This window comes from Manacus vitellinus, unplaced genomic scaffold, assembly GCF_001715985.3.
Source record: "Manacus vitellinus isolate BGI_N305 unplaced genomic scaffold, ASM171598v3 scaffold_82_pilon, whole genome shotgun sequence".
Classification (NCBI taxonomy): Eukaryota; Metazoa; Chordata; class Aves; order Passeriformes; family Pipridae; genus Manacus; species Manacus vitellinus.
The window spans coordinates 1043935-1066420 of NW_021940828.1; the positions used below are offsets into that span (position 1 = coordinate 1043935).

Genomic DNA, 22486 nt, shown 5'->3' on the forward strand with positions numbered 1-22486 from the left:
TCCCAGCAGAACCATTGCCAGGGTGCAATTTTAAGGAGAGTCAGGCTTATATCTTCAAAAAACCTGGAAAGTTCTGAAGGTTGGCCCCATTAGAGCAAAAAACAGGCAATACAGACTCTGCCCTACACATCTAGAAACTTCAGAAAAACAAAATTATCCACAAAGTGATTAGTCGGAAGATTTCTTTTTTTGCTATATTTTCAGCCTCTCATGACCATTCTCCTTTTCTGTGTGAATGACAAAGAAACAACGATCTCAGAGCACTTACAGAGCTATACAGAGCAATCCTCTGGTAGATAAGATCATTCCTGAGAGGGAAGGAATGCTGCTCCCAGCACCAGAGGCTGAGCAGAGATGACAGCCATATGCCACTTGGCAGAAGTCACGGGGTTGTTTGTTGCTTTTTCAGGATCCCAATTCTAATGAATTATAAAATAGAGCCTAAATTAATAGTCAAGAGGACTTTATCAGGGCCCCACGCTTAGGAGATGCTCATCTGGGAGAATCTCTTTCAACTCAGAGACTGTTTGACTTGATCAAAGGTTCTTGCTTTTCAATTGACTTCTGTACAATCCTCACACTCAAGAGCTTCATGAAACAAGAGCCAGGCTGCTTCCCAGAGACAATTCGAATCCCAGTGAGATGTCAGTCTCATCTTAAAGGCCAACTGCTTGGAAAGCAGGAATTTCTGAATATTAATGCCCTCCTACAACAATGAATGATGGGACTGCCAAGTCTGTGCTCTTTAGCAACTTGGTACCAACCAGGCTGATATTTGAAAGGTCCTCATCTGCTACAGAATGTACATATTTGATGTTTAATGACATCAGAACAATCATACAAGTGCGTTATCTCTGCTGGGGGTAGAAGGGATGAAATGGTGTTACCCCAGCTTCTGGAAAAAGATAAAACAGACAAAGCTCTTATACTCTGGAGTAAGAGCTGTACTCAAGAAGTCCAGCATTCACTGGCTGTATGAGATACTGGATTCAGCCAAAGACTGTGCTGAACTTTATGAATAAGAAATCTTTCTAATTTATCCACTTAGTAAAAAACTTCTCTTTGACAGACCAAGTCCTGCATTCCCATAAGGCTGCCTAAATAAAACTCACTGTGTGCACACAGCTGAACCTCAGGGAAGGAGAAAAATACTGCAGGTCAGAGAGTTAACTCACTTTCACTGTCTTTACATAAAACCACATTTCCCACAGGCAGCTAAAAACAGGGAGGAGATGCAAATCAAGGCAAAGAAACAATCCCACCTGAAGGATGTTTTGCTCAAATTTGAAAGGGGAGATAAACATCCCATCTCTGTCTTGCAGAACTAAGAAATTTGGCACTGGGACCTCGTGGCTTAAGTTCTCCTCAAATCAAGAAAGGTGGCAGAGATGGGATGAGCTTTGCAAAGTTCTTGAACAGAGACCAGAAACACAGGATCACTTAGGTTGGAAAAGACCTCAGAGATCATCGAGTCCAATTTTTGACCCATTCCCACCTTGTCACCCAGCCCTGAGCACTGAGTGGCACTTCAAGTTGTTTCTCGGACACCTCCAGGGATGGGGACTCCACCACCTCCTTGGGCAGCCCCTTCCAATGCCTGACCACCCTTTCAGTGAAGAAATTCCTCCTGATGTCCAACCTGAACTTCCCCTGGCACAGCATTAAGGAACCATAAAAATACACAGGCAAAGCAACCTGTCCAAGGCTGTGTTGTACAAAGTCTTCCAAGAACGCTCCCATCATCTCAGGGGGTAACATGATGCTCTCAATTTTGGCAAATTATTACAGAAGAACCACTTGGAAATTCTATTCCAAGCTTACTTAAGGTTTAGGAATGTTTACACCAAGCACTGCAGTGCCACAAAGATGCCTGAGACAGTTGTGAGTGACATGGGTACCTCCATAGCTCAGTGTCAGACAGAAATGGGAGCTCACATCCCAGAGGGAATACCAAGATGGGAGCTCACATCCCAGAGGGAATACAGCCACATTAGCATGGCCCTGGGCCTGGGATAACTAGGTGATGTTTCCCCAGCTACCAGAAATCAAAGAGTGAATCACACCCACCAGCACCCAACCTTCTGATAGCACAGATTGGGACTAATTTGAACCTCAGTTATTGAGAGTGCAAGGGGAATACAAAGATATAATGCCACCATTTTACTTTGGTTTAAAGCCAGAAGGAACCATAAAATCATCTGGTGAACTGATTTAACCTGTTATCACAATGATTACACTTCATCCACACACCACTGTGTCAAGGTAGTGAACTCCAGTCAGCCCAAAGCCCTGAACTCCTTTATTCTATGTGGGTCACAGGCTGAGCCCAACCACAACCTGCCAAAGCCAAGGCTACAGACACAGCAGGTGACTGGTTAGGGGGTGGTTGTCCAAATTATTCCAGTAGAAATCCATTCCTCATACTGCTCTGGAAGGCAAAGAATCTCATACTCCTGCCCATCAGCTCCCAGCTCTGGCAATCAGGATGAATCCAAACACGTGAGCAAGACATGTGGACCAATTATCCCAAAATCTCTGCTGTATCAAAACAACCAGTCCATAGAATCACAGAATCCCAGAATGGTTTGGGTTGTAAGGGACCTTAAAGACCATCCCATTCCAACTCCCTGCCATGGGCAGGGACACCTTCCACTAGCCCAGGTTGCTCCAAGCCCTGTCTAACCCAGCTTGGACACTTCCAGGGATCCAGGGGCAGCCACAGCTCCTCTGGGCAACCTGTGCCAGGGCCTCACCACCCTCACAGCCAAGAATTTCTTCTCAATATGCCATCTAAACCTATCTTATGTCAGTTTGGAGCCATTCCCTCTTTTCCTGTCACTCCAGGCCCTTGTAAATAGCCTCTCTCCCCATTTCTTGTAGGCTCCCTTCAGGTACTGGAAGACCTCAATTATGTCACCTCAAACCTTTCCCTTTTCCAGGTTGAAATAAAGAAGTCACCCTCTGGTGATGGTCAGCTTCTGATAATCCAAAGAAAAAAATAATCAAAAAAAAAAACCAAGGGAGAAAACCTCTTCCTGACCCCTCAGAGCAAACCAGGAAGGCCCAAGAGCATGAAGTGAGGACGGTTAATGTTGAATCAGAGAAATGGTTTGGAAGGGACCTTAAAGACCAGTTCCAACCCTCTTCCATGGTGGGTCTGTCTTAATGCAGACCTGCAAGTACTCCAGGGATGTGCAGGCAAATGTCCCCGAACCAGCCAGAAGGGAAGGGGTTGGGAAGGGAGGCTCATAAATCACCAGTGTGGGCCACCACCCTTGACAGACACAGAATTTCTTCTCCTGACCCGAACCAAACACCTCTTTTAAAATGATAAATTATCTCATCTCAGAGACTCAAAATGATGGTGATGGAAAAAGACTCCCACGTTTAATTACACTGGGAGATGTGAAGCTGTTTTATTCCGAGGTGGAACTTTTCAAACTTCGGCTTCCAGCTACTGGAGCTTGTCCTGGTTTATCAGGGGTCGGGTTGTCAACTCACTGTCAGGTTCCTGCAAGGGTTCCTTGATCGTGGTGTTCACAGAATATCCTGAGTTGGAAGGGACACACAAGGATCATCCAATCCAACTCCTGGCCCTGCACAGGACACCCCAACAATCCCACCCTGTCCCTGAGAGCGTTGTCCAAACACTTCCTGAGCTCTGGCAGCCCTGGGAAGTGACCATTTCCTAGGGAGCCTGTTCAGTGCCCCACCACCCTCTGGGAGAAGGACCTTTTCCTGAGATCCAACCTGAACCTCTCCTGACATAGTGCTGTGTCTCTTCAACTAGTAGAACGTGTTTATTCCCAACACCAGGCTGGTTTTCTGGGCTCTGTACCCTTTCTCTGTCCCTCTTCAAATGCCCAGCAGTATTTCCATATGATCCCTGAGATGGTAACTCAGGAACTGCACAAAATGTTCTGATTTTACTGACCCTGAAGAGAGAAAACAGCTTTAACACTCCTGATTAAGGCCCTTTTCATACAAAAAAGAGTTTCAACAACCACTTTTATCTCTGCATTGTGCTCTGGGCTCACTGAAAGACACTTATCCACAACAATCCCTGAATCTCTCTTAGAGTTACTCTTTCCTAGGAATGACATCACATTTTGAAGGTATCAACTGCATTTTTTTCTTATTCCCAGATGTAGTAACAAGTGGCATCATTATGAGAGCTATTAAAACAGTGCAATGAGTTACTGTGTGCAGTATTTCTAGGAAATGGTAGAAAGGATGATGTTTATTGGAACTACATAAACAGGCAAAATGTTTTCTCAACACAGTTTCCCATTTCTGTTTGCACAGATGTGGGAAATGTCACCACAAAGCCCTTTCCAAGAAAGATAAATTAAATTAAAAGGTTTGAATCAGGCAAATAGATGGAATGATCCACTGATGCCTCCACACACCATCTCTCACCTCTTTTTGCTCCCTTTTTCCAATCAGAAAGTACATTCAGTATCATTGAAGAATAGAAAACCCCAAAATTTTTATGACTTGTAGAAATGAAATGAAATAAAATGAAATTAAATGAAATTAAATAAAATGAAATGAAATAAAATAAAATAATAGAGGTTTTGAATCTGCAAAGAAATACACGTTAATTTAAGGGACAAAAGACATTACAGCGTAAATTGTCATAATCAAAGTTGAAAAGAATTTTCCATTGTCTCCTGAGCCACTCTGTGGGAATTTTCCCAGCCCAGCCAGCTGGAAGGGAGGAGGGGCATTGTGAGGTTCTGTGCTCTCATTCTCTCTCTCCCTCTCTTTCTCTGTCAATAAATGTCTGCAATCATATTCTTGAGCTCCAGTGTGATTTCAAGGTTCATCTCTTCCATGCAGCTCAAACACTAATTATCCCAGCTGTAATTAGTAAGATAATTAAATACTGGCTCACTCATCACTCTACCTTGTGTCGGGTCGTGATTCTCCCAGAAGACCTTGAGCAGTTGCTCAAAGCTGATGTTTTCTGGCTGATAAACCACTCGAACGGCCTCGGTGTGACCAGTCCTGCCTTCAAAGACACAATAAAATCAGGGGAGAATTAACCAGGGCACATTCAGGTTTTTTTACCTGAGATACAAAGCACAACCCTTTTCTATTTCCCTAAAATTATTCTGATTTACCACCATTTATTAAGTTTTTTACACACGATTTTATACTTGTTCGGACAAGGCCATCGTGAATAAACCATCCAGAGAGGCAATAAGGTAAGAGAGAGATGATATTACAGCAGTTAAAGGAGAAAAAAATTAATACTTTTTATATGTTTGTAACCAAAAATTAGTAAAATATTTTAAATATTCTAAATAGAGCATTAAAATATAAAAACGTGTGTGTCTAAGTTGTCTTGAAATTCTGAAACTGGGTTTGTTTCTGGGGGGATATGGATAAAGGAATTGATAATAAAATAATCGTAATTACTATATAACAGCAATAATATTGATTATAAAAGCAAATTTCAAGGGTGTGTTTACACAAGGTCACGCAAATAATTTCAAGTTAATTCACAATATCCAAACCACTGATGCCAACAGAGCCAAAAGAGTCAGAGTCTGAACTTTAAACTTTATGACAGCAGATGAAGGACAAGGAAGATTAGCAGGTGTTACAGCACATAAAAAAATATTATGCCTATTTTTCAGTCACACTGTGAACAGAATTTTTTCATTTTTTACGTGTTTATGGCTCATAATGTTATTGAAAGATCCACCTTCAGAAAATATGAAGGCTACATAATTCACTTCAATTCTAATTAATAGTTATATTGGTGAGTTTAGACCTCTCAGGGTGAAAGTCCCTTGCACTGAGCGCTACACAAGCATTTTTTATTTTATATATATTATCATTATTTAAGAAATTAGGCATATCTGTTGTCATTATATATCCATGAATGGGCAAAAAAATCTTATTGTTCACTGAAATCATAATAAGTAAATACTAAAATAAATAAGCTGGACAACCACATCTGCCTTTTGGTGGGGATATAATAAGCTCTTTGATCACACCAGGGAGGCTTTTATTTCATTTATACCAACAGAAACTCCAGATTTACTCAACTGACTTCAGTAGAATTGTTGAATTTCATGCAGGGCAGCAACCAGGTGATTCTGGCCCAGTGATGGGTCCTGAATGAGTTGTCACCAAACAACAAAAATCAGAATTTGTGAGTAATCTGAGGAGGGCTCAGTAGAAACACCAATTCAGTACCAAGAGAAATTTGAATTAAATTTAAAAAAAAAAAAAAGTAGAAAAAATAAAAAGGATCTTTGGATATATTAAAGAGACATGATGGGGAAAAGTGTGACAGCATTTTATCAGCTAATGGGCACCTGAAATGAAGAAAACCTAAATGAGGCACAGAGAGCTGGTCTAGCTCATAAAAAGGATTTAAAACTGGGATCAAATTTAGTCTGGAATGCAGAGGACTAAAAGAAGATACATCTGGGATATCTGTAATCTAGATTTTGATCAAACCAAATTGGTTCCTATCTCATGTACTTCACAGTGTAACCAAGATCAGCTCACTGAGATTAAAAGAGAACATCAAATTCCATGTAAAGCCATGTCATCCTGTCCTCCAGGCACTGTCCAGGCACAGGGTGACCCAATTCCCTCTTTCACACTCTGCCTTTTGCAGTCCAGGGAAGCAGCTCGTTATCTGAAGTCAAATCCTGCTGGTAGGAAGCAGGAAGGATCAGCCATTTAGCAGAATAAAAATACAAGTCAGAGATAATTGGCTTAATAATAAAGTGAAATGGACTTTCATATCATGGCAAGAACTGACCTTAGGTCAGGGATGGAATTTATTCCAGATCTCCTGGTTTAATATGGACCATCAGTGAAAATAATGAATTTTGCCATCGTTGAAGCCCAGGTTGGGACTTTTGTTGCTGCTGGAGATAAGGAAGGAGAGCAGCCAGCCAGTGGTGTGTCCAGATCTTGCAAACCAACATTGTACAACTAAAAAAAGATTAAGGAGTGACTTCTAACTTCGATATTTTAATTTTTATTTTTATTTCTATTTTTATTTCTGGTTTTATTTTTATTTTTTGTAAGCCAACGTGAAGCCTATGAAAGGTTCCTCTCACTCAGGAGCAGATTGCTTTTCAAAGATGAACAGCTTTAGATCACAGGAGAATTGCCTAAAGAACTTTGAAACAACAGAGGCATTACCTTCCCTCTCGACTGAAGCAGCAATTACACCTTGTCAACACTGTCTGCTCTGACTAATCCAGAAGTTCAAAGAATCAGCATTTTTTTTCCCCCAGAATAAGGAAATAATGGTGTCACTCTGAGAACTACAACCTGACCTCGAGAAAAAAATCCTCAGATGTGCTGTAACAGACTGTTAGAACTTATTTCAAATCAATATTCATCCTCAGAGGAACAGAAAGGAAATAATCCTGCTGGTCCTACCTGGTTCCCCTATAATTTTCCTCAAAGCCTTCCCACAATCTGGTGGATTTTCTTTCAGAATTAGCTGTGGTTATTTGTAGTAAGAAAAATCTTGGTCATTGGTGGGAAGCACTTCTACTTCCCAACAATTTTAGTGGGAACAAAACCAATCAGCTGGGTACACATATGAGGAAAAAGAATGAAAAAGGCTCCAGGTGGGACAGATTTACCACAACATTTCCTAGAAGAAGGACAGAGAGAAAATGGTAGGAGGGGACAGGAAAGGGAAAAGAGCCATTTCCCACAGGTGCAACACAACCCACAGGAAGGAGTCAGAAGTTCCTATGAGGTTACCCCAAGGAGCAAGTGGAAACAACCACTCCCAGCCTGGTCTAGTGGAAGGTGTCCCTGGCCATGGTAGGGGATGGAACTGGATGATCTTTAAGGTCCCTTCCAACCAAACCATTCTGTGATTCTGTGATTCTATGGCTAGTGCTGAATATGACTCCTCTGCAGCCAAAGTGGCAAAAAGGAACTTAAATTGTATCCTGTTGATCTTCTCATTTCACTTTTTAGACTTTCAGTTTGACTGTGAGAACAGATTCATCCTGTTTCCATTTGGGTTTCATACTTTTCTTACACTATGGAACCAAAAAGGCACGGCATCGACACAGCTCACCACTCCTCTGTGCTGTAAAAAAAAATACACTGAGATATTTCTAATGAAACCTTTTATGTAAGAGTTCATAAAATGGAGAGGAAGTAACCAAAGAGAAACAATATCTCCAAAAAGCTGCATGTCTTTAACAAGAAATCAAGCTGAAGAGCTGAAAGGATTTAAAATGGTCAGTGATAGATGGAATTCTCTCAGTGACATTCAGCTCTTCACCTCAGTGCCTGTTTCAGAATTTCTCACGAAATAATCCATTTATATTGTCAGTTAGTGTCCTCAGCTCACCTCCTCCTTTTAATTAGCTGATTTTTAATATTCCACAGCCAAAGTTTTACCGACTATGAACATTTCCAGAAGCCTTCTCCCCAAAACCCCTCGATGTTTGAATTACTTTAAATAATTTATCAAACCACCAAATATAATTTCATTTGCTGTTAATTGTGCAAATAGAAACCCTTTATTTATAGGAGCCATTATGGGTATTTCCAGTTCTGGTTCTCCTTCAGCCCTAGAAGGGGTTCAGCCGTCGCAGAACCTCCCTGCAGATGGGAAGACTTTATTACACCGAGGGCTGTGTGCCAAGAGCAGATTGTCTGTTTATCCTGTATCCATTTCCCACTTAGAAAACATCACCTCTCTCAGAGGATTAGAGACAGAGAGCTCCTTCAGCGGGGATTCAAACCCTGGCAAAAATGTCCCTGTAAAGAGCAATAGAAAAAGACATCTGAGTGACACCTCGGCGCTGCTTTTCCATCCTTTCCCTTCCTAATAGCATTTAGATTCTCACCTTCTTAATCATGTCCCAGGTGAGTGCCCAAGCTGAGGGATTAAAGAACTCATTCTTTTTAACTGCCTGTATCCAGTGAGCATTTAATTATTTCCAGCAAAGTGGAACAACTTCAAAGGGCTGGAGAGCTCCTCACCTGTGAGCTCCGAGTCCCCGGCACTGACGGCACGGGGGGTTCATCCTTAGCTGGTCCTGCCTCAGGTGAATTCAATTCTACAGTTCAGGCACCACCAAAACTCCTCCCTCCTGCCTCACATCTTCAATAAAAAGGGACTTGGCTCTCTTGAATTCTGAACCCAGTAAATCTCAGAATCACAGAAGGGCTTTGATTGGAAGGGACCTTAAAGATCACGTCAAGTATTCAGAAAAAAACAGGTAGGGGATGACTTCCTTGTAGTCTTTGTCTGTACAGAAAGATCTTTAAATAAATAAATAAATAAACACAGGGAATAAAAATATGTCTGCTGTCTTTGGTTTTCTGCTTTGATTGTTTTAAAAGTGGGAGGTTGAGGGGCTGGAGTGTGCCCAGGGAAGGGAACAGAGCTGGGGAAGGGGCTGGAGCAGCAGGAGGGGCCAAGGGAGCTGGGGGGGCTCAGCATTCCAACCCCTGACACCTTCCACTTATCCCAGGCTGCTCCAAGGCCCATCCAACATGGCTTGGGACAGACAGCTGAAGTGCCACCTGGTTGTGCAGGTTTCCTTGTGAACACAGCGATCCCAACCCAATAAATGTGCTTTTAAGTGAACATTGGCTGCTATTTTCTCCCTTTAAAGGCAATGCCACGAGAACCACACCAGCCAGGACTTGAGCACGCNGCAGCCACAGCTTCTCTGGGCAACCTGTGCCTGGTTGTCAATGTGTAATGGAAAGAAAAAAGTGTCTAATCTTCAGCATTCAATGATTTTGGAGATGAACCAATTTGTGCCAACTAAAGCCTAAGCCTTGGTGAATATGCAAAGTATTACAAAAAAAGGTTCCTAGTTAAGTATTAAAAAAAAAAGTGTTGGTCTTTTGAGCATCTGTTTCTCCAAACCAGCATGGTAGTTTTTATTATGTCACAGTTATCACTAATAAAACACCCAGTTCCTTCCTATGTGTTAAATAAACAAAGGGTTCAACACTAAAATACTGAGAACCCACACCTTGGGGATCTACTTCACTTTTACCTTTTTACCTTCAAAGCAATGAGGATGAAAAGAATGGAAATAATCACAAATCAATAGTTTTTTTAAGAAGGATCCATTACAATAATTTTATTTTACTTCCTGCCTAACACAGCTGAGGGAATTCCTTGGAGCAGACCCATATTTTATACCTGTAAAAAGTAACAATTCTTGATTCAAAGAACCCAGTGGACAGAAAATCCACCAAAAATCAAGTCAAAGTTTAACCTTTTTTACCTTTTTAAGGACACAAGGATGTACCAGTTCCCTGAGCAGCCCCTCCCTACACATTCACCTCCTGCAACTCGCGATTTCCTGACCACTTTTCATGTTTCCAGGGTAATTTTGGGGTGATTTTTAGAAGAGACTCTAAAATATACCAGGTAAACACTGACACTGCCATGTGACTACTATTCTTTTACCTTCTTCTTTATATTTTAAACAACTTTAGTGACTTTGTTATCACTGAACTAGAAGATGATCACTGTGAATTTCTGCTTTCCAAAATATCATTCTTCACCCTCACGGTGTGATCCCCACTCTTTTGTACAGTTTTATCAAAATACGTCCATCTTCTACAGCAAGAAGCCAATTTATCACGGTGGGCCAGCCAATCCTGCAGTTCTTAATCCAAATAAAATTGTCCATCAATTCTAGAAACTTCTTTTTTCGGACCACGGGAAATCAGGTCTCTTCCAGAACCTACAGAAAGCAGCACATCCAGCAGTGTGGTGGACGTATCTAAAGAGAAAATGTTATTTAATTTTATTTATTTGGTTTAGGAGAGGACAGCTGAATCACACAGTAAATGAAAATCTAGAAAGGAAATTTCCTGATAAAACAAAGAACTGCTTTAAACTGCATTTCTGGTGCCTGTTAGAACCACTTTTTTTTTCCCTGTCGAAACAAAAGTAAGAGAACAAAGATGACAGTAAAAAATGGGGTACAACATGCTGTTATTGTTAATTTTTTTTCACAGAAATGCTCATTTTTTGAGTAAAACTAGTTGAATTAAATTAAACTAAAGAAGATTGGCAGTTTGCACAAAGAACATTCATTTTTTCCCCTAAAAATCTGCAAAACAAAAGCATTAAATGAACTTGGTTTTTATTTCCAAGTATTGAAAATTTAGATGGTAGAGCTGTAAAAATTCTTAGTTTGTTTCATAAAATCCCGTGTGTTCTTTAGCAGCAAATAGGTTTTGATAAAAAGAATATCAACTGGTTTTGCTGAACAGAATATCTGGAAGCAAGACCACTGCTATACTTCTTCTAGTCTTATTTTTTAAATGGCTGTACATTGAAGAGCTACTGAAAGGGGAAAAATAAATTATAATTAAATAGTAAATTATATAAAATAAAATATAAGAAGTAAAATCAAAATAAATTGTATAAGCCTACAGGAAAAAAGGGATGGTACAACTTTAATACTTTGCTCATTGTACTTGGATCATGTTTGCTATAGGCTGAATGTCCACACTGCAACAACTTTAAATGGGATTATTTTTGACTCACTCTGGTTTGGTCCACTGCTGTTCCGAGATGGAGTGAGTCAAGTGTGCTCCTAGAAAGTATATTTTGATTTAATTTCATTCAAGTGAATTAAAAATATTGGAGATGGGCTTATAATTAACATCAGCCCCCGTGGTCGTGTGGAATTTAGGTCTTGTCGGCCAAACTCGATTTCACTCTCCCATGAAATTACAAGTCTGGATGTAATAAATGTGGGATGTAATAGCAGGGATGTAACAGACTTTATTAATGCATTGGACTTATTACTTCCTGACTGATTAAAAAATTAACACTATCCAATATTGACAGTGTTAAACAGATTAAGAATCGTCTAAAGGACAGTTCTAATAAAACTTGTCCGAAGGGAACAAGGGCTCAAATGGCAACATTTTTATCTGTCCTCTGCAGGGACTGGGCCAAAGCCTGGTGTTGTTCAAGTCCTTCATCAGTGATTTTAAAGAAATATGAAATCTCAGCTTATAAAATCTGGGGATAAAATCAGATGAGGCTGATGGGATGGGCTTATAAAGCCATTCCTGGCTGTGCTGGGGCCATTCAATCTAAAATGGATTAAAAACCAGGCACAGGTAAATCTCTACTTAAAGGAAAAAGTGATACCTGGAATGGGAACAATCTTTGAGAGGAGTAGCAGCAGACAGGCAAATAAACACGGAATTTCATTGCAATATTGCAATAAAAGGGAGTAGGGACTGAATTGGGATGTCTAAGTAAAAAAGAGGGTGTAGGAATAGCACTGGTGAGATCAACCTTGGCACTAAAGTAGATCCTCAAAAACAGTTTCAGTGCCAGCCACAAAGTGCTTATCTAGTGATATATGATAAATTGATATATGGTTTATTGATTTATGATATATTGATAGATTATATGTTGATATATTAAGTATTTATCCTTCCCAAAAGGAACCCTCAAGGTTTTTGACTCAAGCAGGTCCTCGGGAAGAGGATGACTAAGTGAAAAAGGGTCTCAGAGGAAGCAATGAAAAGGCAGATCAAGAGCAAATGGTAGGGTTGGAAACCATGGAAATTCAAAAGGAAAACATATTTTGGATATGGAAGGTGGTTATTGCTCAGTTGCACCACTGGATCATTCAGTGCTCCTCTAAACCTGCCTCCTATAAACCACTTCCTCATTTCCTGATGTTTTCAAAGCAGATTTTCATCTGGGAGAGACACTTCCATCAAATATCTGCTAAACTTCAAGGAAAAAGTGATAGGCCTTGATAAAACAGTGACTGGATGAAACATAATGACCTGTGATATAAAAAATGTCCAATTAAATAATGCAGGAAGCCCTTTCCAGCCTCAAATGCCAGGAATATCTGAGTGCATTGCCCCTTTTTTCCTTTGTTCACTTGGCTTTAATGAAGCTTTTCTATCCCAAACACTCTTATCTGTACAAAGAGTTGGGACTCTTTTATTATCTCCTTTTCATCACAGTTGATGAGGAAGACTTTAACTATAAATTTTATATCTTCTTCCTAGAGGTGAGTTAATATCTTTCAGCTACAGTGTTGGGAACAGAAATACTCCACATTTTAAAAGTTCTCATTTAAAAATCCCAACTTTAACCCTAAACTTACACATCAGATGGAGCTTTTATATCACAATAAATTCTGTTTCCTGACAAACCAATTATACTTGGCACTAAGGAAATGCAATTCCAGGCTTTTCCATCTACCCCATGTGGATCTGACCACTAGAACAGGTGAATATAGAATAATACAAGGGAAAAACACAAGATTTGGGTCGGGACTTTGGTCTGCTCCTGGTTTCATGGATATCTGCTCTCACACAGTTGGGAATTTCACAGCTCAAATTGTTTCATTGCAAAGCTCCTTTGAAAAATTAAATTAATGATGTTGACATCTTTTATCACAAGAGATAAACATAGTAAATAAAGATCTGCCCAGGAAATATATCCCATTATCCATGGGCAGGAAAAACTCTGAGGCTAAAAAATTAATACCATGTCACAGTAGCACCAAGCCTTTGTCCTAAAGGCTTCAAAGGACATCCTAAATTTGGATCCCATTATTCCCATTTTTCAGACCATAACCCATAATTACACTGTGTTTTTCATAATTAATTTCCATATATGCAACAAAATTTCTCTAAATACAAACCCTGGGCTGACATCATTTTGGATCTTTTATAACACAAATGCAAACCCTTACCTAAAAGAAATATTTTGTGTGGAACTGAGGGAAACAACGTCATGTTTAGATAATAAAAATTTCAGTTCTGATGTGATGTGTGGAATCATGGAATCATTGAGTGGTTTGGGATGGAAAGGATCTTAAAGTTCATCCAGTTCCAACCCAACACCTTCCACTACCCCAGGTTGCTCCAAGCCCCATCCAACCTGGCCTTGGACACTTCCAGGGATCCAGGGGCAGTCACAGCTTCTCTGGGCAACCTGTGCCAGGGCCTCACCACCCTCACAGGGAACAATTCCTTCTCAATCTCCCATCTCTCCCTGCCCTCTGGCAGTGGGAAGCCATTCCTCCTTGTCCTGTCCCTCCAGGCCATTGTCCAAAGCCCCTCTCCAGCTCTCCTGGAGCCCCTTTAGGCACTGGAAGGGGCTCCAAGGTCTCCCTGGAGCTTGGTGTTTAGCTTGAATTCTCTGGAGCCACATCCCACAGGGATTGCCTGCTGAGAACCTGAGCCTGGAGCCATCCCAGCCAGGAGCACCATCCAGTTCCACGGAATCACAGGACCCCAGAATGGTTTGGGTTGGAAGGTTCCTTAAAGCTCATCCAGTTCCAACCCCTGCCATGGGCAGGGACATCTTCCACTAGCCCAGGTTGCTCCAAACCCCGTCCAACCTGGCCTTGGACACTTCCAAGGATCCAGGGGCAGCCACAGCTTCTCTGGGAATTCTATTCCAGTCCCTCACCACCCTCACAGCCAAGAATTCCTTCCCAATATCCCATCTAACCCTGCCTCAATATCCTGAGTATTGAACTTTACTTGTTTGCTTCAACTGTGACTTGTTCTGGAGAAGGCAAAGGATTCCCTTTGGTTGGAAAGGAAGGGACATTCCAGGAGAACTTCAAACAGCCTAACTAAAGACCCAAATCTCCAGAAAATAGTCTTAAGAGTTCATTTATTGACAAAAATGGCTGTAATGTCCCAAACTAAAACAGTATTTGGGGTCTGCTCCAGCCAGAAAAGGCTTAGAGGGACAAGTAAACAATATATACAGAAATAAAATGCCTGGACTCAGTAATCCAGCTTCAATCTATAAAGGGAATTATTTTAATGTCGATTTGGTAGAAAATAGGATTGATTTTTTGCTTAAAAGTTTACAGCTTTTAGCTGCAAACCTCTGTACAACTGTTATGCAACACAGAGTATCTCCTTAAATAAATGGGCATAATGGAAAGCAAAGAATAATAGGAGTGTGAAGAATATCTCACACATTGAGAACAGCTTTGAAAAGGGGTAAATGGAGGTAAATATAATACCTAGGGACATCTATTAATAGCAAGCTACAGAGTTGGAAAACATTAAATAATCTGGAATTCAAAAAAGAAGAAATGAGAGTAAGATATTCTGATTTCCAATATTTTTCTTTAGAATTCAAAAATTGTAGTTTCATCCTTTTCTCTCTAGAGGGAATTCAGTAAGAGGTTACTCCTTTGAGGAAATGTCTGGATACAAGGTTGGATTTCTAATATATGCCAGTTTTCACTCTTTCTGAACTTGGATACCAACACAGAGCTTAGAAGAAAACTTAATACCTGAGAATGCAAAAAAAAGGGGGGATAAATATCTATATTTGTACTCTGGAAGCTTATCTTTCATCTGGAACTTTTATTAAACTACTCTGACAGTCCTATTATAAAAATAAATACGATTGAGATCATTATTTCCCTGCTGATTTGCCCAAAATAAATATGAAAAAAAGCAGTGCAGGCAATCCAGTTTCACCAGAGACCTCGAGCTGACATCAAACTGCAAAGAGAAGTTCCTGGTGACAGACAGACAGTCAGAGGGCTCCTGAAAAAAAGGGATTTGGGATAAAAATCTAGGATTAATTTATACTTGACAAACACTTCTAAGTCCACCAACATTAATAAAAGAATTCTAGGAAGCTCCAAAAATGTCCAAGCAACCTGTTTCAAAAGTCCTGAACAAAAATGAATTGTAATAGTGGGGAAGACCTTAAACAATTAAATTTTGACAATTTATACATCTAGGACAGCCGGATATATACATTTTATGGTTTTATATAATGTTTATATTTTATATAAAATTATAATGTTTAAAATTAATTAAAATTATATTTAATACTGTCATTTACAGTGCCCTGGCCAAACTGAAGCTTCCCTTGAAGAGCTTTAGAAATCTCACTTTTTCAATATAAATTCTGGCCATTGCTGCTCTTCAAGTGATGCTCCTGGAAGATTATTGAGGTAGGGGTGTGAATATTTGCCCAGTAGAGGTGTTAAAAACTGCAGTCAGGTCTGAAAGTGGTAAATCAGGAATGTCCTAGCCTTTGGGGAAAGACTGCAAGGAGCAAGGACAGGGAGTTTAAATCAGAAAAGGTGAAAAAATTGGTTGGCTGGTTGATAAAAAGATATTTAAAGGACTAAAAATATGATAATTAAATGGCTTTGAGGGCAGAAAATGGAACTGGGAGCTCATTTTCACTTCAGTTCTGTGACTGCAACTTTATTTTTCCCCACCATCCCCACCAAGGTCCCTGCAGTGAGAAGAAGTGGTTTGTTTGTCCTACACCCGGTGCCACCCGAGGCTACTGTAGCAGGAGGTGATTTGGGCCACGGAATCATGGAATGATTGGGATTGGAAATAACCTTAAAGATCATCTCATCCCACATCCCTGCCATGGGCAGGGACACCTTCCACTAGCCCAGGTTGCTCCAAGACCCATCCAACCTGGCCTTGGACACTTCCAGGGATGGGGCAGCCACAGCTCCTCTGGGAAACCTGGGCCACCACCCTCACAGGAAGAATTTATTCCTAATATCCCATCTAACTCTGCCCTCTGTCAGGTTAAAGTCATTCCCCCTTGTCCCATCTCAGATAAATGTCTGAAATGATGCCAGGATGCATTTGGGGCTCTGGATTTTGATTCCTCTAGTTCTGTAAAAAAGCAGGGAAGGGCCTCTTTTGTTCAGCTGCAATATGTCCTGCCCACATGTATCATCAGCAGTTTGGAAAGGGAGAAATCCCTTTACAGCATCTGGGATGCTCAGGGCTCTCACCCCACACAGCTGGAGCAATAGTGGTAGTTGTTGTGCAAATCTAGGTGGGATTTATTCAGCCAGATTACAAATGTCTTTTCTATAACCATCAGCATCCACACAACCATCTTTCCATCAACAGGAAGAAAAAAAAAAAAGCACTTTTGGCAAGTGAATCACTGAGACTGTTTTAACCACCTATGTTAAAATGAGATCAATCTATGTGTGTGTGTGTGTTTATTGCTCCCCATTAACTAAAATCAAGCTGAAGATATTTGATTTGGAGACACTTGGCTCCAAGGCAGGACAGTTGCCTACATCTAAATAACCAGTGCTGTTTTAGATATCCCAGGATATCCCCCTGGTATCCCACTTCCTTTGTTCAGTTGCCCACACGCCCTGTCAGGAGTTTGGAAAGGGAAAAATCCCTTTACAGCATCTGGGATGCTCAAGATTCTCACCCCACACAGCTGGAGCCATCACAGTAGATGTTGTGCAAATTCTGCTTAGGGAAAGTGGAACTCCTCATCCCTGGGATCTCACCCCCACTTAGTGATGCCAAACATCTTCTTAAGGACACTGGGAAAAATGTGCTCCACAGTCCCCTCATACTACTCCCCCAAACAGTCCACAGAGCACATGCTGACTGCTCAAAGACACCCTCAGGAACTCGGTATTTTGTCCTGTGTAGAACTGTGAAGTCTTGGCATGACAAGTTTGCTTCCCTGCCACCCAATTTGTCCTTTTGGTTTTTTTTCTGGGTAGATTTTGGTGTCTCCAGTTCTCAAATCACTGGATTTTTCTGTGTGAGCAGGGATCTGACTCCCTCTGAGAGGATCATCTCGGTAATGGAGACCAAGAGAAGGCAAAAGACCTCCTTGAAGTTACTCCTTGATTCCAAAAGATTCTTCTGGTGGCTTTGAAGGGGGTTGGGGAGGGGGTTTGCTCACTTAACTGAAAATTAATTTTAATCATTTAACAAGAATGTTATAAGAAAAAGTTTAGACCTCAAACTCAGACTAGGGGACTAATTTTTAGATTACTAAAAATAGCTGCAGTGAATCCAACCCAAAAGACAGATGCTTATTCAAAAGAGAAGAAATTACGCTGGAAGAAGGACACAGAGAGAATTCACAGGAAAAAAAATAACCAGTAAACTGAGTCTTCTGCCTGACTTCTGCTCAGTATAATTTGTGCTGACCAGAGAAGGGCCTTTAGCTCATGACAAAAATACACTACTAATAAATAGCAAATTACTCAGGAGATTAAAAAAGTAGCCCAGCTCTGCAGAGCTCTGAACTGGAGTCTGGGTGCACAAAGCACTGGGAACAGTTCAAACCCCAGCTGAGGCCTTTCTGCACCTCCATGACCCACATTTGAGATCGGGTTTAAAAAGAAATAAAAGCAAGTAGATCAATCCTGAGAGCCTTTAATAAATCTTTACAGATATTTTTCTCTTTCTTGTAACCAACCTTTTAGACGTTATTAATTCTCACCCCAGTTTTAATGAGTGGCTGTGCCAGTGCTTAACCTCCAGAAGTCACCTAAAATGAATTATTACTGATGATTAATTATGCTGGAATAGGCCAATAAGAGCGACCTTTATTTCAGCCACTAATAAAATTAATTAAAATTAATTCCAGTAAACAGTGGAGTGCCACCTAAACAAAAAATATTTTTGCTTTTTTTTTATGTTAAAATGTAAATGTCATAATTCACATTAGACAAGTGAAACCTCCTGTTTAAAGTTAATGACCATTCATTGTATTTGACCATCCAGTATTTCTATTCAACCAGGCCCAAATCAAGAGTTTTAAACTACAGGTCACTTGCATCCTTTTTTATATTCCATTTTAAACGGGAACATTTAAGAAAAGCAAAGAAGGGATTTTAATTCAAGTGAAACTAGTATTCCCTGCCATTTATTCATCCAAAAAGTAATGGCCAATTTGGATGCTCAAAAGTATTTAAAAGACAATGAGGGGGAAAAAAAAAGTAATTGTTCATTTATTTTTAAAAAATGCCTCAAGGGACCTTAAAGATTGTCCAGTTTCAACCCCTGCCATGGACAGGGACACCTTCCATTAGCCCAGGTTGCTCCAAGCCCCATTCAACCTGGCCTTGGACAATACCAGGGATCCAGGGGCAGCCACAGCTTCTCTGGGCAACCTGTGCCAGGGCCTCACCACCCTCACAGCCAACAATTCCTTCCCAAGATCCCATCTAACCCTGTCCCTGTCAGTATGAAGCCATTCCCCTTTGTCCTGCCCCTCCACGTCCTTGTCCCAAGTCCCTCTCCAGATCTCCTGGAGCAACTTTAGGCCCTGGAAGGGGCTCTCAGGTCTCCCCGGATCCTTCTCTTCTCCAGGTGAGTACCCCCAGCTCTCCCAGCCTGGCTCCAGAGCAGAGGGGCTCCAGCCCTTGGAGCATCTCTGTGGCCTCCTCTGGACTTGCTCCAGCAGCTCCACATTTTCTTTCTCCAGCAGTGACAGACAGAACAGCAGGTGACAACGGCCAGAACCTGCCACGTGGAAAGCTCCAACTGAACCTTTGGATACCCTCTGTCCCTAGGATGACAGAGCTGCAGGGCAGCCCTTCTGGAACCTCCATCCCTGGAGCTTTTCCTGCTTGACAAAGCCACTGATGGCCTGACTGAGGGTGGAACATGGTCCTGCTTCAGATTAGAGTTCGGAGCAAAGACTTCCAACCAGCACTTCTACGATTCTACAACTCGACACTAATCATGGTCATAAATTACAGCAAATTCTCATCATTCTCCATTCTCAATTCTGGACCTTTTCTGGCTGATACAGCACAGTTGGAACACACAAAGAGACTCTGGTATCTTAGTGCCCTTTAGCAGAATTTAAGACTGTGACTTTACTTGCAAATAAACAGTCCTGGGAACATTCCCAGGTTAGCGGGATTTGTTCCCTTCAACCGTAAATTGTTGGAATGGTCACTCCAAGGCATTGGGTCATCCTGTAAATGTCTCTCTCCTCTCCCTACAGATGGAATGTAGGCCAGGTTGGACAGGGCTTGGAGCAACCTGGGCTAGTGGAAGGTGCTGGGGTTGGAACTGGATGAGTTTATGGTCCCTTCCAACCCAAACCATTGGGGGATTCTAAGCAAAGAAAATCAAAAGGAAACATAAAAAAGAACAGAAAATAGGAAGGAAAACATGAGTTGAGACCTTTAATGCTGGGAATGCCCACAGTTATTCCATAGTCACACAGGACAGGGTTGAGCCCCAGGAACTGCCTGGACCTGCCCAGCAGCATCCAAAGGGTAAATGAGGTTTCCATGACCAAAACCAGATCTCTGCTGCAGCTACAACCCTTCCAGCCCAACATCCTTAATTCAGGATTCCTAAAGCCTGAGACTTTTAGTCCTACAGGTCATTTCCCTAAAAATGGGAGCTGCAGGGTAGATTCAGATTAGACATTGGGAATGAATTCTTGGCTGTGAGGGTGGGGAGGCCCTGGTACAGGTTGCCCAGAGAAGCTGTGGCTGCCCCTGAATCCCTGGAAGCGTCCAAGGCCAGGTTGGACAGGGCTTGGAGCAACCAGGGATAGTGGAAGGTGTCCCTGCCCCTGGCAAGGGGTTGGAACTGGATGGTCTTTAAGGTCCCTTCCAACCCAAAGCATCCTGTGATTCTGTGATTCAATTCCATGATTTTATGATTCTGTGATTCCCTGTGTGTGCTGTTTAATCTCTGTTGTATTTTATCTTTTCCTAATCCTGCCAGAAGTCTCAACTCCACTCTGCCCTGGACCAGCTGTTCTCATTCACATGAGAGACTCTCCTCTATAAACACACTGATCTTGTATCAAATGCAGACTTAAAGGAGGGATTAAAAATAATAACAAAAAAAAAGGCAACTTTCATTTAGCAAGCTTATAATAAAAATTAAAAGATGTTAATAAATACTGTGTCTATAAGCTGGTCTAAACCTATCTAAAATGCCCCGCAGTGAAGTCTTACATCAGTTATTATTGAAACATTAAATGCTTTTCTTACAGGCTTACAGCAATCAATTTAACTTTCAGTCATCTTGTACCCATATGTGCTGCTCCTGTTGATGAAATGGCTATTAATAAAGGAATAGATGGCTATGAATTAAAGCAAGCTCGACTTAATCACATTAATCCAGAGTATGTTAAAGGCTTCAATTTTCTAAATAATTTTGGGCTTAATGCCTCTGAGATGGGCAGACTGCTCTATTGATGCAGCATCTGGTCCAATTTGAGCTGCATTGTGAAGGAGGAATTGTCAGGCCCTTGCAAAAAGAGGGAAGAGTGACAGTTTTAGGGATGCAACCAAAACTGCTACAGCTGAGACAAAAGATCCTGCAAGATATTGAAAAAGGGCCTGTGACAATTAAAAGGCTGCCCCTGCTCTGCAAATGCAACTGGGCTGTTCAGTGAATTGTGTATGATTAACTTACTCCTCCTGATGGGATGAGAGCTCCCCACACTTATCCAGAGCCGTATTTTCCACTCATTGAACATCCAACAGCTGCTGCTGTGAAATATGTTCACTTACCCATTACATTGGGATACCAATTAGGGAGGAATTATTTCACCACCACCAACACCATCCTTGAAAAGCACAAATTTCTGGCTTTAGGATTTTTTTTTCCCCCTGAGCATATTTACTATTATTATTATTATTATTATTGTTATTGTTATTGTTGTTATTATTATTATTACTTTGGTTCTGTTAAGGTGGCAATTTTACAATGACATAAGAGTTACCTTGGCTTGTAGCACTGAAATGCTGCTGTGTTCAGCTAAGGAGATACAGGGAAAGTGTTTTAAACACTCCTAAGGGGAATAAGAACCTTCATAAGAGAATTAGTTTAGAAAATTTCCGTAGGAGAAAGATTTTTAAAAACCACTATTAATGGAAGGTCATCAGTGGAGGAGATAACATGGTACAGTCCAACCATTGGGAAAAAAATAATAATACCTTTTCTATCACATTTTTAATATATTTAATATTTATTTATATTTATATTTAATACTGCAAAGTTACGAAAGTTTTAGGGGTAGATATTTTCTCAGTAATTGGATTATAAATGAAAAGTAACTTTAATGAATTTGGTGCTTTTTCACAATATATGTAAGTTCTGAATAAAACCACCAAGTCACATTCAGCAGAGCTGTGAAAATCTCTGTCTGAAATCTTATTTCAATTAAAATTCATGTTTTAATTGAATGTACAGAGCAGGTCGGGGGGGGGGGCACACACAGCATCTACATATTGTAAAATTGGGACAATTTGGACAATTCTAAAGTGCCCAAAGAAGATTTTACACCAGAGCATCTCCCTCTGCATCCTACAGAACCAGAGTGGAATCTGAATTTTTTAAAAAAACAGATTAAAATTGTGCTTAATGCAAAATGTTCTGATATACAGTTCTTTTTCAGCTGAATGAAACAATTTGATGTATAAATATAAAAATATCCCTTAAAATTCTCTATGACTACAGGAGATAAAAGACAACTTCAGATTTCCCCTTGCTGCCTATGCTTTCCTCCAACACTCAGTCCCAGAAAAATCCATATATCCACGGATTTCAAAGTGCTTTAGAAGATTAGATAAACTATCTCCTTTTTATAGGTGAGGACAACAGGCAGGAAGAGCTGAAGGTTATCCAAGTCAGCCTTGGAGCCAGGAATAAAAGGGAATCAGCTGAGTGTCAAGGTAACAGCCCAGAT

General features: G+C 40.8%; 1 protein-coding gene across 2 annotated transcripts in view; it reads right to left on the reverse strand.

Annotated features, from left to right (window-relative positions):
• The window catches only part of MSRA (methionine sulfoxide reductase A), a 232527-nt gene that overhangs the window by 100992 nt on the left and 109049 nt on the right, over positions 1 to 22486 (reverse strand). For both annotated transcript variants that reach the window (XM_018085547.2, XM_008929058.3), the window contains exon 4: positions 4910 to 5014. In XM_018085547.2, coding sequence (XP_017941036.1) covers positions 4910 to 5014 — 105 coding nt within the window. The remainder of the gene's footprint in view (positions 1 to 4909; positions 5015 to 22486) is intronic.